The sequence below is a fragment of the Phoenix dactylifera genome, chromosome 11 (genome assembly GCF_051530095.1).
Source record: "Phoenix dactylifera cultivar Ajwa chromosome 11, Ajwa_hap1_PhDact_Kaust_v1.1, whole genome shotgun sequence".
Classification (NCBI taxonomy): Eukaryota; Viridiplantae; Streptophyta; class Magnoliopsida; order Arecales; family Arecaceae; genus Phoenix; species Phoenix dactylifera.
In genome coordinates, this window is record NC_143200.1 from 4732230 (window position 1) to 4748231 (window position 16002).

At 44.6% G+C, this 16002-nt stretch overlaps 1 protein-coding gene across 1 annotated transcript; it reads left to right on the top strand.

Moving 5' to 3' along the window:
• Nucleotides 1-12083: 12083 nt before the first annotated feature.
• LOC103707841 (large ribosomal subunit protein eL8y) lies at nucleotides 12084-15623 on the top strand. Its single transcript, XM_008792515.6, has 7 exons — nucleotides 12084-12180; nucleotides 12509-12556; nucleotides 12660-12861; nucleotides 14444-14613; nucleotides 14859-14987; nucleotides 15081-15173; nucleotides 15254-15623. Exons 1-7 carry the CDS (start codon nucleotides 12178-12180, stop codon nucleotides 15383-15385), a joined length of 777 nt encoding a protein of 258 aa, XP_008790737.4. The 5' UTR covers nucleotides 12084-12177; the 3' UTR covers nucleotides 15386-15623.
• Nucleotides 15624-16002: the final 379 nt, after the last annotated feature.

The window sequence follows — 16002 nt, forward strand, 5'->3', positions numbered from 1 at the left end:
TATGTTTTCGCGCTGGGGATATTTAAGGCAGATACATGAGCCTCCTCAATGGTGTGTCTTCACTTCTATGGACAGCTAAAACTGAGGAATTTCATGAATTTATGCTGAGCCCTTAGAAACAGTTATCTAGAAGCACCAGAACTATCCTGTTCTTGGTTTTTACTGAAAATAGTTAGATCTAGGGAAAATGTCATAATCTTCGCGGGTTTAATATTTAAAATTTGCAAAATGATGCGATGCGGAATCCCTTTGGAATTGTGAAAACAGGAAAAGGAAGTAGACTGTATATTTTTCTCATGGGAATGATATGCTTCTTTTCCTCCTCTATATGCTGAGTGCATGAAAGTAATATGCTGCAAGTATTGTATTTCTGTGTTCATGCTGGGGATAATGTTATATATACACTATCTAGAACTGCTACTGGTTGCTGCTGTATAGTCTGCTTGGTAATTCTTGATCATATGTGGCAGTTGGTGGTTGGTGCAATGCATGGTTAGATGACTGCCACATGAGATCTGGGCCATTCACCAGGTGCCACATCAGAGTGGGGAATTGGTTGGGTAAGGAGCGGCGCTCTGTAGAATGTTTCATTTTTTTTTTTTTATTTTTTTATTTTTTTTTGCTAAAACGGGCAATTCATACTACTCGGGTACGAACACACCCAACAGAATCTGCATACAAAAGGTCCCGGAATGCTCCGGGCACGTCATCCCCACCAACCCAAAGGGTGCCTCCTGAGTGGCTCGCAACATACGCCGCCACCCAGTCTGCCGCCCCATTCGCCTCACGATATACATGCATAACCTGAAGGGAAAACCCCTCACTCACCATCAACCATATATCACGGAGTAAAGGGTGAACTCCTCCATCACTATGAGGGCCCTCCCGGATCCAACTAATCACGGTGGCTGAGTCACCCTCCAGGAGGATAGAGCTCGCCTGAAGTACCTGTCGCGCATACCGTAATCCCATCCAAGCCGCCCGCAGCTCTGCCCCTGGGACCGAGGTATCGAAGATCTGACAACCCCCTGCTGCCACCATGTTGGAGCCTGGGCCCCTAATAACAAAACCTGCTCCTCCTCTCCTGCCTCCATCCAAGACTGAGCCGTCAAAATTGACCTTGAGGAAGCTTGGGGGTGGGGGCTCCCAGGTGAAAAACACCGTGTGAGTGGCTGCCGAAGCAGAATGGGGGCCCCAGATGTCCCTAGCTGTCAAAGGTCTATGATGCAGATCTACAGAAAGAAACTCTACTGCCTGAGCCCGAGCCCGCTCCATCACAAATCGTGGGGACAGGCTAGGCCTACCAAAAACACGGGCGTTCCTGGCCATCCATACCTGGTAAGCTGTGCAGGACGCCCTAATAGCCACAGACCTCATCTGGGTGGAGATGGAACAACGCCGGACCTCCTCCAAAAAACTATCCCTCCGTCTCCAGACCGCCTCCGGAATCCCTGATAACCTCCAAGTCCCCCTCGCCCAGACACACTGGAATAGTACATGATCCACTGACTCATCTGCCTCACAATACTGGCACAAAGGAGGAATGCTAACTCCCCGACGGCTCAACTCCAAGCTCGTCGGCAGACGATCCCATGCTACCTTCCAGAGGAATAGTGCCACCCTCTGGTGTAGCCCGAACCTCCATATCCAGCCACAGTCCCTACCCAGGTCTGACTCCTACTGAAGAACCCAAGCGACCTCACCAACCCTGACTCTAGCCCTACAAGTGGTGCTCCAAACCCTAACATCTGGACCTCCCGATCCCGGGATGGGGAGGGCTCGAATCCGCTCTGCTAAGTGCTCTCCGAAGAACTGGCCCAACCTGTCGACATCCCACTCTGCCTCCCCAGGCATAAGGAGGTCATGCACTTGGAGCCCCACAGGCCCCTCATCACTGATCATCGTCGGCCACAGCCTCAGCGGAAGTGCATCCACCCAAGGGTCCTCCATCACATCAATGCTCCGTCCATCGCCAATCAGCCACCTAGTATGTGCCAGTGCAATAGGTATATATCTCCCAACCTCACGCCATATGAAAGATGCCCTCCGGCCACCCACCACCTGCCCAGCTGAGCCTGGCCGACCATATCTCGCTCTCATGACCTGACACCAGAAACCATGTGGCTCCAAAACAGTCTGCACTGCACGTCGCGCCAGGAGCGCCTCCCGCCTCGCCAATAGAGACTGCACCCCCAAACCACCCTCCCTCAGAGGAAGGCATACTCTCTCCCAGGCCACCAAGTGTACCCCATGGCCCCCCCCAGAGGAGCCCCACAGGAAACTACGCATAAGCCGCTCTATACCCACCAGCACCGTCTTCGGCACACTAGTATGGGCCATAGTATAGACAGGCATGGAACAGAGAACTGACCTAACGAGCGTCAACCTGCCCATCATAGAAAGTGACGAGGCTCTCCAACCCTCGAGCCTGCTCTGCACCCTCTGTATCAAAGTAGAGCACTCCGCCATCCTCAGCCTCCTCCCTGTGATGGGGACACCAAGGTAGTCCAGTGCCCCCTCCTGCTCCCGCATCTCCAATATCGCCCTGATCTCCTGTCTGAACCTCCGCTCTGTGCTCGGACTGAAGTGTATGGATGATTTTTGGTGATTGATTCTCTGCCCAGACGCCGTACAATACTCCGTCAACACCCTCTGGATGGCTCGCGCATCCCTCACCCTCGCCCTAGCCAGAAGCAGGCAATCATCTGCAAAAAATAAGTGAGAAATAGGGCGGGCACCCGGGGCTGGACTGTAAGCAGCCAGCACCCGGTCCTCGCAGGCTACATGTAAAGCACGGGATAGTACATCAGCGCAGATGATGAATAGGTATGGGGACAAAGGACAGCCCTGACGAAGCCCCATAGTAGCTCGAAAGAAGGGCGAAGGCGTACCATTGACCAAGATGGAGAATCTAGGCCCCTGCACACAGCCAAGAACCCAGTCAATCCAGATCTGATGGAAGCCAAAACTCTCCAGTGCCCGTCTGAGAAACTCCCATCGGATCCGGTCATAAGCACGCTCCATGTCCAGCTTTACTGCCATCAAACATCGCCTCCTCGAAGCTCGCTGTAAGTCTCCCATCATCTCCTGAGCTAGCAAAATATTGTCTGATATACTCCTCCCAACCACAAACGCACCCTGCTCCTGACTAATAATAGTAGGCAACAGAGCCTTCATCCTCCCAACCATAAGCCTCGCCACAATTTTATATACTGTGGTACACAAACTAATAGGCCTGTAATGACCGGGCTCCGACGCATCCCGTCGCTTCGGAACCAAGGTAATGTAAGTAGCCTGCCAGTCATCTGTCATCACTGCCCTACTGAAGTATAGCTGCACAGCCTCCACCACTGATCTCTGAATAATACTCCAATATCTCTGAAAGAAAAAGGGTGGAAAACCATCCGGTCCTGGGGCCTTGTCCCCTGCTAATGCCCAAACTGCCTCCTGCACTTCTGTATCTAAAACCGGCTGAATCAATGCTTCATTATCAGCCTCCTCAATTCTGACTGCCGGCCTGGGGAGCTGACCCCGCACATAAGTCCCCTCTACCTCCGTCCATCTGGATCTGAAAAAGTCGACCATCACCTGTCGCACTGCCGAGTCCTCCTCCACTCGCTGGCTCGTCCCAACTCTCAATGATCGTATCATGTTCCTTTGCCTCCTGATGATCGTCGATCGATGAAAGAAACTAGTGTTTCGGTCCCCCTCCTTAACCCACTGCGCCCTCGACTTCTGCCTCCAAAAAATCTCATGCTGATGCAGTAACGAGTGATGAGAGGCCAAGTGACGACGCAGCTCTGCCATCTCCTCCTCCTCAAGCTCTCCATCTCGATCCTCCCTCCCCTGGAGCTCCGCAATCAACCCCTCTACCTCCTCTAGTCTCCTGAATATATTGCCCACTACCTCCCGGTTCCATCTGCGCAGGCGTCGCTTAGTAAGCTCCAATCTACGCGATACCCTCTGCATAGCATCTCCCTGCACTGGCATGCCCCATGCCCTCCTAACTACTTCCCAGGATTGGGGGTATGACAACCACAGCTTCTCAAATCGGAATGGGCTATGGTGGCTAGAGCTCACTGCTGTAGAAATCAAAAGAGGACAATGATCTGAGGCGATCCGAGCAAGGTGACTGACCTGGTATGATGGGAATCGCTGAATCCAGTCCGGAGATGCCAACGCCCTATCCAGCCGCTCCCATACTCTCGCTCGTCCAAGCTGGTTGTTACACCAAGTAAATCGCGGCCCAGAAAAGCCAAGGTCCACGAGGCCGGTATCATCCAGGAACTCCCGGAACTCCCTCCTATCTCCAGAGTCGGAGTAGGCCCTACCACCACGTTTCTCATTGGAGCTAAGAATGCAGTTGAAATCACCCACCACCATAGTCGGGATCCCCTGAGTCAACAAACGGGTCAGCTCGCCCCAAAGGACTCTCCTCGTCCGGTAATCAGTGCTGGCATAGACCCCACACAGGACCCACGGAGCTTCATTTGGTTCCGAGATGACCATCACAACCTGCTGAGTGCAATTGCGAAAGACATCTACAGAGGCCACTCCCCGCTTCCACAACAACAAAATACCTCCAGACAAGCCCTGGGATTCTACTACAAAGGAATCCCAATCAAAAGCTAAGCGCCGCTGCACCCGACGCATACCTTCTCCAGATACCCGTGTTTCACAAAGAAAACAAATATCGGGGCAATGAAGCTGCACAAATCTCCTGAAGGACGACAAAAATGAAGGCTTGGCCGCCCCCCTACAATTCCAAGCTAAAATCTTCATATAACACAGTGGGATAAGTGTTTGCCCTGTCTGCGTGGGCTTCTCTTTCCCTGTTCATGAGGCTTAACCTCCTCACCCAACTCCCCACCTTCCTGGATCGCCGCCCGCAGCAAATCAGCCACCTTGCCATGATCCTGGATGGGAGAAGAAGACCCCTGCCCCGTGCCCCCTAGAGTGCTTCTCATCACCACCACCGTAGAAGAGGCTGGGGAGAGCCTTACCGGAGCTGCCAGAGGTCTGAGAGTCCCATCCCCGTCCTCCATCTTCAGCTTCCCCTTGTTTTTCTGACACGGCGTGGGCACCACCTCCCTTTGTGAAGCTTTAGCCGAACTCAGCTCCTTCCGGTGGTGCAGGCCCTCCAGCACTTCCTTGGCCGGAACCTTGCTGCCCTCTCCGGCCACACCCTCGCGCCGAGCTGGGGTCTCACCTGCCACTGCCGTTCCGCTCGCCGTGGGCGCTCCGTCCTCTGCTCGCATAGTCCCAGCCGTTCCGGCAGCAGGTGGAGCACCGCCCAAAGTCGGTCGACTAGGGGGTCTCACCGGCGGCAGGGAGGCACTCCGGAAGTGCCTCCGACCATCCTCCCTCCGGCGTAGGCACGGGTCATCGAAAGAGGACGTTGAGACCGATCGAGGCAAATGAGTCGACTCAGCCCTACCAACTCCCACAGCCCCCTTCCGCTTGGCTGGGCTTCTGGCCCTTTTCAATGGGCTTGGGCCCTGCCCATGGGCCAGCCCAGTAGCAACATCTAGGCCCTTTATCCCGTGGCCCGACCCATCAGTGAGAGGCAGGCCTGGGCTTGGCTTGGCCCGTCCCGAGTCGGATCCACCCTGCTGGCCAAGAGAAGTGGTCGAACCCAACCCCTTGATGATTTCCGGTTCAGACCCCAGAACCCCACCAGTTTGGGTCATCTCCGCGTCCGACACCCGTGCTTCCGTCTCCTTCGTCTCCGGCGACCTCCTCCTGGCCAGCTTAGAAGGCTTTTGCCAGCCTTCCGTGTCCGTGGGCGACAGAGGGAGATTCGGCGCAGCGATAGGAGACCTCGGCCCCAGATCAGAGGGAGGATCCTGCACCGGAGTTGTTTGAGCGACCTTCGCCACCGAGGCCTTCTTCATCGGCTTGTTCGCCTTCGGCCGCCATATCTTAGTTGTTGTCAGCCACGGGCCGAAGGGACGCCGACTCCCCAACTCATCACCCTCCTTCACCTCAGATGACAGCCCCTGGGGGGGCTCCTCCATCCCAGTCCGTTGGGAGCTCTGTTCTCCCTGTTCTCCAGCCGTCGCCGGGGCCGTGGGAGGAAAGGGGCAATCCCCCTCCCCGTGCCCCAACCGAGCACACTTGTAGCAAAAACCAGGCAGGTTTTCATAACGGAAAACCTGCCAGTGTAGGTCGGATCCTACCTGGATGAACGTCCCCGGCCTGAACGGCATCCCCGCATCCACCTCGATCTTGACACGGGCAAACCCGAGTTTCCGGCCCTGGTCGGTGACCTTGTCCAGCGCCAAAGGTCGTCCAGCCTTCGCCGCGATACCCCAGATCAGCTCCCTCGTCCAGTACTCCATCGGTAAGCTTGGTAGCCGAAGCCAAACTACCGTACGGCACAGCTTGTTGGTCCCCGGAACAAAGTTCGGCCGCCATCGCTCCATGGTCAGGAGCTGACCTGCCACCAACCAGGGACCGCCTTCCATGGCCGCCTCCCGATCCTTCTCACTCCGGAATCGAAACGCAAAGGTCTCGTCCGCCAGCATGAACTCCTCGACATCGTAGTCGAGTTTCCCCGCAGCTCGCAGCTCCCGACTGATCCATTCCACGGGTACGCGACGACCCAAGCTCCCCATGATCACCGCAGTATCACGCCACGCCGCCCGGGCCACCTCCATCTTCTCCGGCGAGATCTCCACCACATCCGTGTACCGTCGCTTCAAAACTTCGAGCTCCGCCGTCGTGATTTGGTGATTGGTCCAGGTCGATGCCCTCGACGAGCCCTTTACCACATTCGCCCACGTCCGGCCCATCTCCGGCGCCTTCGGGTGGGTTTCCTCCCCTTTGTTACCCGAGCTCGTCTCCTTCTTCTCCAGCTCCACAGGGCCCTTCGTTGCCATCTTCTACAGTGCCCTAACCGGACGCCGTGAACCCCCTTCACTTCTCGCGCACCAACCGTTTGGGAACAGTCCCCACCCACCGCACGAGAATTGACGCACCTAGGCACACATCCCGAGTCACTCTCTCTCTCACCACCCCATTGACCTTTTTTTTCACCAACAAATAGTTTGCTTTAATATGGAAGAGGAGAAGTATGCTTAATGGTTGCAGTTATTCTCTGAATTTAGAAATAGAAAACATAGACTAGTTTGGTTGCGATACTTTGGATGCGATTGCGGGGCAGATAGTTTGTAAATGTCCAAATATTATTATTCTTTGACCAAGATCTTCCATAATGGGTTTATCACTGCTGTGTCCATAGTAATAGGAGTTTAATGAGCTGTATGGTGCAATAAAACTTACATGAAGATAAAACCATTGATGCCTTGATCTTTTAAACCAGCCTTGCTCCAAATGTGCTTCATCTTAGTTTTCCAAACCTAACTCCAAGTACTCTCGATGGAAAAGACCTCGCAAATACTCTCGGATGAATTGGGATCAAGTTTGTAGGATATCCTTTTATAATGTGACGCACACATTAGAGGCAGATACGGAGATTAAGATCCTTTAGCAACCATAAAACATATCCCATCACCATAGGTTTATCTTGAATCAGAGTTTAGATTAAGTTAAACTAGTAAAACAAATCCAGATATGTGTTAGTGTAGCCCCTTGCTTGTTCCCTAGAACACTCTCCGGTTGATTCAGGACCTAAATTTCTCTTTGAGTTTGCCGTGCTTGTCCACGCAGCCACTAGATCCAAGGGATCCTTTCCGATCATGGAATAAATCTCCTGTACAAATTGGATCAGCAGATCCTTGGCAACGACCATATTCCATGTGCTATGGAATTAGGAGAAGTTCCATGCCATGTGGCATGCGTTTTGCTGCAATTCACGCATCATATAATACAGAATCTATGGCTGAACTCCACAATCACCAATCCGTTAACGATATGTAGAGATAGTTTTTGGTTTTTTTTTTGTGGGTACAGTTATACTCCTTTTTTTTTTTTTTTTTTTTTTTTTGCTAGGAATAGTAATACTCTTTTTTTTTTTTTTGGTTAATCGGATAATTCATACAGACCTAGTACGAATGCATCCAACAAAATCAGAAAACAGCAAATCGCAAAGTCCCATAGGCAACTCCCTCTCCCCACTCCATAGGGTACTCCCGGAGCATTGGCTACATACGAGGCCATCCAGTCTGCAGCCTCATTCGCCTCTCTAAATACATGCCTAGCCTGCAATTCCATACCTTCGGCCATGTCCTAGATATCGCGCAACAGGAGGTGGCACTTGTGCACACCGCCGGTGCTCCCTATAATCCAGCTAATCACTGTAGCTGAGTCCCCTCGAGAAAAACTGCTCTAGCACGTAAGACACGTCAGGCATGGCCCAGCCTCAAGAAATTATACCCTATGCCTAGTGTACCAGCTCAAGGCCAATTGCTTCTCGCCACATCTCACGATTGGCCACCTCTGCATCCGCATTAAGTTCGTAGCATCAGCGTATTCCCTCCGTCCTCGAAGAGAATTTCCACATCCCGATCTTCTGTGGACTTACCAAAGAACGGTGTCCTCAAAATTTTTGTCTTCAGAGCTTTTAAAGCATCAAATACCATCAAGGAGTCAGCTTGCTCTGTTGACCCATGTAGAAGACCCATCAGGTCCTATATTGGTGCCCCTCTCATTAAGGTTGGGCCTGTTGTTTAAGGAAATGGGACGGCGGACCTTGAAGTTGTTGGCGTGGTCCCTCCTCACAACAGACCTATAGCCAATAGACTGAATAGTTTGGATCTTTAAAAAAACATTCTCTATTGATTATGTCAAAAATAATGAGATTATTCTCTATTTTGTTATTTATTGTTGAAATCTGTCTTGGTGATAAATATTTTCATTATGGAAGTCAAGATTAAATTTTATTAATATTTGTGTAGCTTCTAACTGAACTAAAGAAAATCTATTGTAATCTTATTGTTCTAAATAGTAGAAATCTTTGGCTAAACTAGGTCTCGATAGTTTTTTTTCTTAACATATAAGAATTTTTCACGTTAAAAAAATTGTATTATCTCATGTATGGATTGTTTGATCATTTTGCTTGTAATTGCTCGACTAGATTGTAGAAATATTGCCGCTTAGTGGGTGATTTTCTATTTAATTACGCAAAAAGTGTTAAAAAATTTTGCGGCATCATTATTTTTTATTATATCTTCTCAACAGAGGTCACCTTCTCAAAGGTGCATTGGAAAACCCCCCAGTGCTCCGACTGAGTCCGACCACTCATCTACAAAGCCTGCTAAAGGTGGGGATAACTCGAAGATTACAACCAATATCAATGTTGATGGATTGGACCGAAGCTAAGCCTCCAAGGTCCTCAATGAACTCTATATCACCATTCGAAGTTTACAAGGAAGTAGTCCTTATTAGGAAAGCTATATCATCTAGGGGTGGAGACGAGTGATCTTAATAACAAAGTTGAGTTGACTGAAGTGTTTTTGGGAACATAGAGAACTTGGCCCCATGAAGGATGAGACATGGAGGTTATATAGTACTAATTAATAGATAGTACTAATAAATAGATAGTAGTAATGAACAAGTCGACCATAAAAATAAGTATGCCAATTGAATTAATTTATAAAAGTATTTAGATAAAATAACTTATAAATTTCTTATTTCTTGTTTCTATTGTTGGGGTATTAGGGTGCCTAGCACGCGAAAAATACTAGTTCTTTATACCACATCCTACCTATACTAAGAACTTAAAGGCTGGTTAGATAGCAGCCGCATGGCGCTGATAGATGTAATGGAAGCAGGTCGGGTGTTAAGGTATGATTTAACAAGACAAAAGCAAAGGACACTAACTGGAGTCAAGAGTGTTGTTGGAGAGTTCTATTTACACTACATTCTAATTAGGTGTATGATAACCAGCTAAAATGATGCCATATGGCTAGACTTTAGGACGATAGAATATTAATTAAAAGATAGACTCGAAAATAAATAAGTATGTAGGCTGATCAAATAACCACACGACACCAAATGAGGCAGGCTAAATGATACAAAAGTACTAATTAGACCAAACCAGATAGTGAGACAGTCGAAGCACAAACTGTGCCTTGAAGACAAGTTTTGAAGGATAGGCCAATTGCGAAAATAGTCTATTTGAGAGGCTAAGTTGAACGGAAGGTCAACTATGCTCAATGTTGATCCAATTCCCATGCCATTGGTTGTCTCATGTACATTCTTAATTTTTCCTAGCATCTATCATTGTACTTAAAAAATTGTCTTAACCACCGACGTGGTAATACAATTGGAACTAGGCTTTATTTCCAACAGAGTGACCCAGATTCGAAACGCGCAGACGTCGATTAAATGCGGAACCGAATGCTCAACGTCTAGTGGAAGAGGGGCCCAGTGGGGCCTCCTTTTTGTCTAGCAAAAAAAAAAAAAAAAAGAAAAGTCTTGGACACAGGATAAGGACTATGATAGTCATCAAGAGGAAATGGTTGAAGCGGTGATAATCAACAATAATAGGTGTCAAAACCGGAAATGATAGATGTCAATCCTAGAGAGGAATGGCTATAACTGAACAAAAATATATTAATATATTATTTACTGTTAAATGTTGAAATATCTACTATAATTGAACAAAAATATTACTAAAAATAATACTTTTTAAACTTCGAATAATATTACTATTTGTTATCTAATACTATTTATTATTAATACATAATAATATTACTAACAACACTATTTTGTTTATATTGCATAACATGAATTAATTTATTATTAATTATTTAACTAATATTTATCTGATTTAATTCATAATTGATTGTTAAAAATGAATAATACTTTGCACTACTTGAATAAACGAATATTTATTATATTTTTCTGTTACTTATATCATGGATATTAAAAATCTTGATAATAATTAAAAAATCACATTTCTAATTAATATAAGTTATATTGGTACTATTTGTTACTAATGATATTAAAATATGACAATATTCATTGTAATTAATGAAATAATAATTAGTGCAGTGTTAGTTCTCAATATCTAAATTATATTATATTAATTATTGAATATTATCAACTACATAAAAATAAAATTATAAAATTTAATATTTTTCTAGTATACTAATATCATTTTATTGTTAGTTATTTACTCGATATTTAGATAAAATTATTTCTTATATTACCATGTTTTGATTGAATAAGATAATATTATATTATATTGATTATATTTCAATATTCAAATACTATGCAGCATGACATAAATCATACTGTTATTAGTAATTATTAATTAAATAATACAAATGCTACTATTTACCAATTAATATTTTTGTTTTTATTATTTTAAATATGGCCATAATTGAGGTTGAAAAAAGAAATAGTGATAGAGCGAGAGATTTCCCTTCTCTCTCGGTATCTCCACTTTAAAGTCTAACGACCTTAATTAACTTTACCTTCCTTTTAATTAATTTTAGATGATGGTTAATTTGTGATGTAAAATAGTTTTTATCTTTCACTTTTGGAGTCAAAATATCTGAAAAGGAATCGAGATAAACGTTAATCTCACCAAATGCCCTTCAATTAATCAGACGGTTAGAAACATCTACTCGGATTTATGCCCTCTCTTCAGCAATCAAGTGGACCAAAATGGCCCATATCTTTTTCAGAAGATTTTTTTTTGCATGAATATCCTCATAAAAATTTAAATTTGCGTGAATATCTTTTCAAAATTTATATGTATTTCTGTATCCTCATAAAACATTGTTTTTGCACAAATACTCATAATATAACAGTGCTTCTAACACCAGTAATAAAAACTATATTTATTTTAATTAAAAATAAAATAAAATTTTAAAATTATATTTTTGTCGCGATTGCTTTATAAATATTTCTTTTCCACATCTACTCATTAAAAATATTTTAACTATTTTAATTTGAAATCGTTAATTTTTTTAACAATGCTAGATGATGACACGAGGTGGATACATATGTAAAAATAAGGATAAAAATGAATAGAATAGCAAAACGAATATTTTATGAGGGTGTGCGTGTGTGTATATAAATACCAGAATATTTATGCAAATTTTGATATTTAGGGCGGCACTTTTAAACCTTTTCAAAATTACTAAAATACCCTCTCCATCGGATCGTTTATATGCCCAACCGTTTTGAGCTCGCCGCGCCTCCTGCTCTAGGGTTTCCGCTCTTTGCCGTCTCCAGAACCCTAACCCCAAGCGCAGCGCCCAAATGGTATGGATCACTCTCCTCCGATCCATGGGACTCTTGTTACTTCCTATACTTCGATCTTTAGGATCCTTTTCGTGCACCCAAGAATGGATCTTTCGCTGGCATTTGATCTAATCGCGAGCTCCCCAATCAATGGTTTTGTCATTCTTCTTCTAATCGGTTGAAAAATCTCGTCAAATAGATACATCTTCATTAGGATTTTACTCTAAAAGAGCTTCTTCGGGATTCTTTTGATTTGATCCTTTTATTTCCGTCAAAATTAGTTTTGATCAATTTATATTCTACAATTATGTTGTTATAGATCTATTAATCTACGGTTTTAATCTTACAGGCTCCCAAAAGAGGTGGGAAAGCTGCGGTCCCGGCGAAGAAGAAGCCGGTATTCTTTTTCCCTTGTTTTTGGTGGATTGTTCGATCCATTTTCTTCTGATTTTTTTTTCTTTTTAATCTTCAACGGTCTTTCCTGCGGATTTTGATCTCAGGAGAAGGTTGTGAATCCTCTGTTCGAGAAGCGGCCGAAGCAGTTTGGGATCGGAGGGGCTTTGCCACCGAAAAAGGACCTTCACCGGTTCGTGAAGTGGCCGAAGGTGGTCAGAATCCAGAGACAGAGGAGAATTCTCAAGCAGCGCTTGAAGGTTCCCCCGGCCTTGAACCAGTTCACCAGGACTTTAGATAAGAATCTTGGTAGCTACCTATTTGCCTTTCTTTATTTGTTTTATGGAAATATCTACTATCCTTTGAATTCATCTAAATTTTAAGTTCAACTTTCTTGCTTCAAGCCATGCGTAGTGATTAGTTGCTTGGTCTTGTCAAACTTGTTCTGTTTGTAGTCTGCTTATGCCAAAGACATGAGATGATGCTTAGCTAAGTTAATCAATTCCACATTCTGAGCTTTTATGTCTTTTATATTCTGAAAGAATTGGATCAAGAAATCATTTTGTGGAATAGGTCAACTTTGAAATAATTTTGTAATCTTCTTGAGTTTGTAACTACAAGCACGTATTTTGCACATGTGTGTGCACATCGTGCATGCACATTTGTTGTGTGCATGTTTGCATGACCAGTGTCATGACTGGTTATCATGAAGTCTCTGATGAGCTGAAGTGGCAACTGCTTGTTATTTGAATATGACTACTGATAAAATTTTAGATGATCTGAAGCTGCACATTGTTGTACTTATGGGAACTCTGCATGCATGTACGTGCACACACACACACATTGAGAACGGTAGGGTGGGAGGAGTGGGTTTAATTCATTTTTTTCTTACCTTGAATGAATAGTTAAAATAAAGTGAAGCATTCAACGTATGGCTGCAGCCCCATTAGATGAAGATTGTTTGCAGCAAATGTTCATTGGTTTTGATTTGTTATATTGACAGCTATTTAGTGGGAATAGCCTAATTGAAGAGGCATGTGGTGGTATAGGTTCTGTCATAATTTTGCATCTGTTGATGAAATCTGACCGTGTTGCAGTTCGAAACATGTTTCTGTCCTATGTAGGGAAGGGATAAGGATACCAACTGTGAGAGGAGACCTAGATTTCTTAATCTCAAGATAATGATTCCTCTCCAGATTGGAATGCACAAGATATTTGAGATCATAATCGGATGCTTGCAAACCTGTAAGGGAAGTTGCAAGGGGATGGTGGCATGCTATGCCTCATATCCCCTCACCCCCCTCCCAATCAAACCACCATATATGTCTCCACCACTGCTCAAGTCTTCTTGGAAATCAATGAGGAACTGACATAATTTTATTTAATTAATCACTGAACTAAATGGATGTGGAAGACAATTTTAATAATTTTCTATATGAAGAATAAATATGTAATTCAATCATGTGTTCAGACTGTCCTAAATATAAAATCGGTGAAGGCCATTCCAACCTCTGTCTTAGGAATTGTACCTGTCATAAAACATAATTTGTGGCGGCTTTCTCTGATTTCTCATTTCCATGCTTTGCTGTATTTTTGAATTTGAAAGACATGAAAATGCGGATATAATGAACAATGTGAAATGTTTCGGACTAATAATTTGTGGTGCACTTTGTACTGAAGTTTTGTTCAATTGAGATTTTGTTCTTCGACTTGCTCATGTGTTACTAGTCTTCGTAAGGTTATATACCTCCAGTTCCTCACTTTGTTGGGCATGGGATCCGATAGTACGATATTTGGATTATGCTGTATTTCAGTGCTTCCACTCTTTGTTTCCCTTTTTTTTAGTGCCAGAAGCATGCTATAACCTGTTGAGCATAAAATATTTCTGCAGCCTCCAGCCTGTTCAAGATGCTTCTGAAGTATCGCCCTGAAGACAGAGCTGCAAAGAAGGAACGGCTTCTGAATAGGGCTCAGGCAGAGGCTGAAGGGAAGACTGTTGAAGTTAAGAAGCCTATTGTTGTGAAGTATGGGCTTAATCATGTCACCTATCTCATTGAACAGGTTTGGATGTCTTCCAGGTTTCCACTTCTTGTGCTTTTAGACAATGCGGGCTATGAGCATATTGCCTAATGCATTTTCTTAGAAGTATGCATCCTCACTGCCTTATTGGGCTGCATTCTGACAAATCCAAGTCGAGAAAGCAAGCACTGGAGTTGTGTAAAATCTGTTAATGTAGTTTAACATTTTTTTAAGGCATTATTGTAATTACTTATTAATTTAGATGTTTCTCTCTTGTCCCTTTACAGAAAAAGGCGCAACTAGTGGTCATTGCTCATGATGTCGACCCAATCGAGTTAGTTGTTTGGCTGCCCGCCTTGTGCCGGAAGATGGAAATTCCTTATTGTATTGTGAAGGGAAAAGCACGGCTTGGAGCGGTACGTTGCCTGCGCATTCTTTTTGTTAGAATCTTCCATCTGAAAATATATATGCATGCATATATTCCAATCTTATTACCTGTTTTTATATAGATCGTACACAAGAAGACTGCAGCTGTGCTGTGTTTAACCACTGTAAAGAATGAGGATAAACTTGAGTTCAGCAAAATCTTAGAGGCTATCAAGGTGAGGGAAGTTATAGTGGTACTCTTTAGACTTTGATATCTTTCCCTGTAAATGTCTACTGACCATATTTGTTCTTTCAGGCTAACTTCAACAACAAATTTGACGAGATCCGGAAGAAGTGGGGAGGTGGGATAATGGGTTCCAAATCTCAGGCAAAAACCAAGGCCAAGGAAAAGCTGCTAGCAAAGGAAGCTGCTCAGAGGATGAGCTAGGTCACTTTCTTTTAGTTTTTGGTTCGGGGGGTTTTACATTTAGCATTTTCCGATCTGTAGCTGCAGTCGCATGAGCGGCGAACTGGCTGGCCACCATATCTCAAATTTTGAACCAGTTATGTCTCAAAAGTTGATAGTATTTTTTATCGTCTGGATTCTTTACGAACTTGCCAAGGCATGCTTCAAAATTTTCTTCCGGGCTTTTAAAGGATTAATCATTATTGTTTTGTGTGGTTGATATCGCTGACTTATTTTTATGGTATTCAATCCATTCTCTGGTTTTAGTCGAGTTGATCCACTCTGCACAATGGATCTGTTCATTCATATTGAGTTGCTGAATTATTCGAGTGCCAACTACCAACTATTCTTGAATCTTATGCTTTGGCTACTTATGGCCATTTGATGGTCCTCTTTAATAGACCTCAGGCCATAACTAGACGCAGGTTTACCTGTTTCACTTGGTGTATCTGTACGCCAGTAATTCTTCCATACTACTCTATGTTTTATGCTCATTTATCACTGTTAATCCGTGATTGACTTTGATCAGGATTTTGCATGTTTTCTTATGCTCATAAGCACCTTACAATCAGAGTTGGACCTTGTTGAGTCCAATAAAG

What these genes read in the sequence shown, in the direction of transcription:
- LOC103707841 (XM_008792515.6), top strand. An exon ending in TCACCTATCTCATTGAACAG is followed by an intron (nt 14,614 to 14,858) that starts GTTTGGATGTCT and finishes GTCCCTTTACAG; the next exon opens with AAAAAGGCGCAACTAGTGGT. An exon ending in GAAAAGCACGGCTTGGAGCG is followed by an intron (nt 14,988 to 15,080) that starts GTACGTTGCCTG and finishes GTTTTTATATAG; the next exon opens with ATCGTACACAAGAAGACTGC.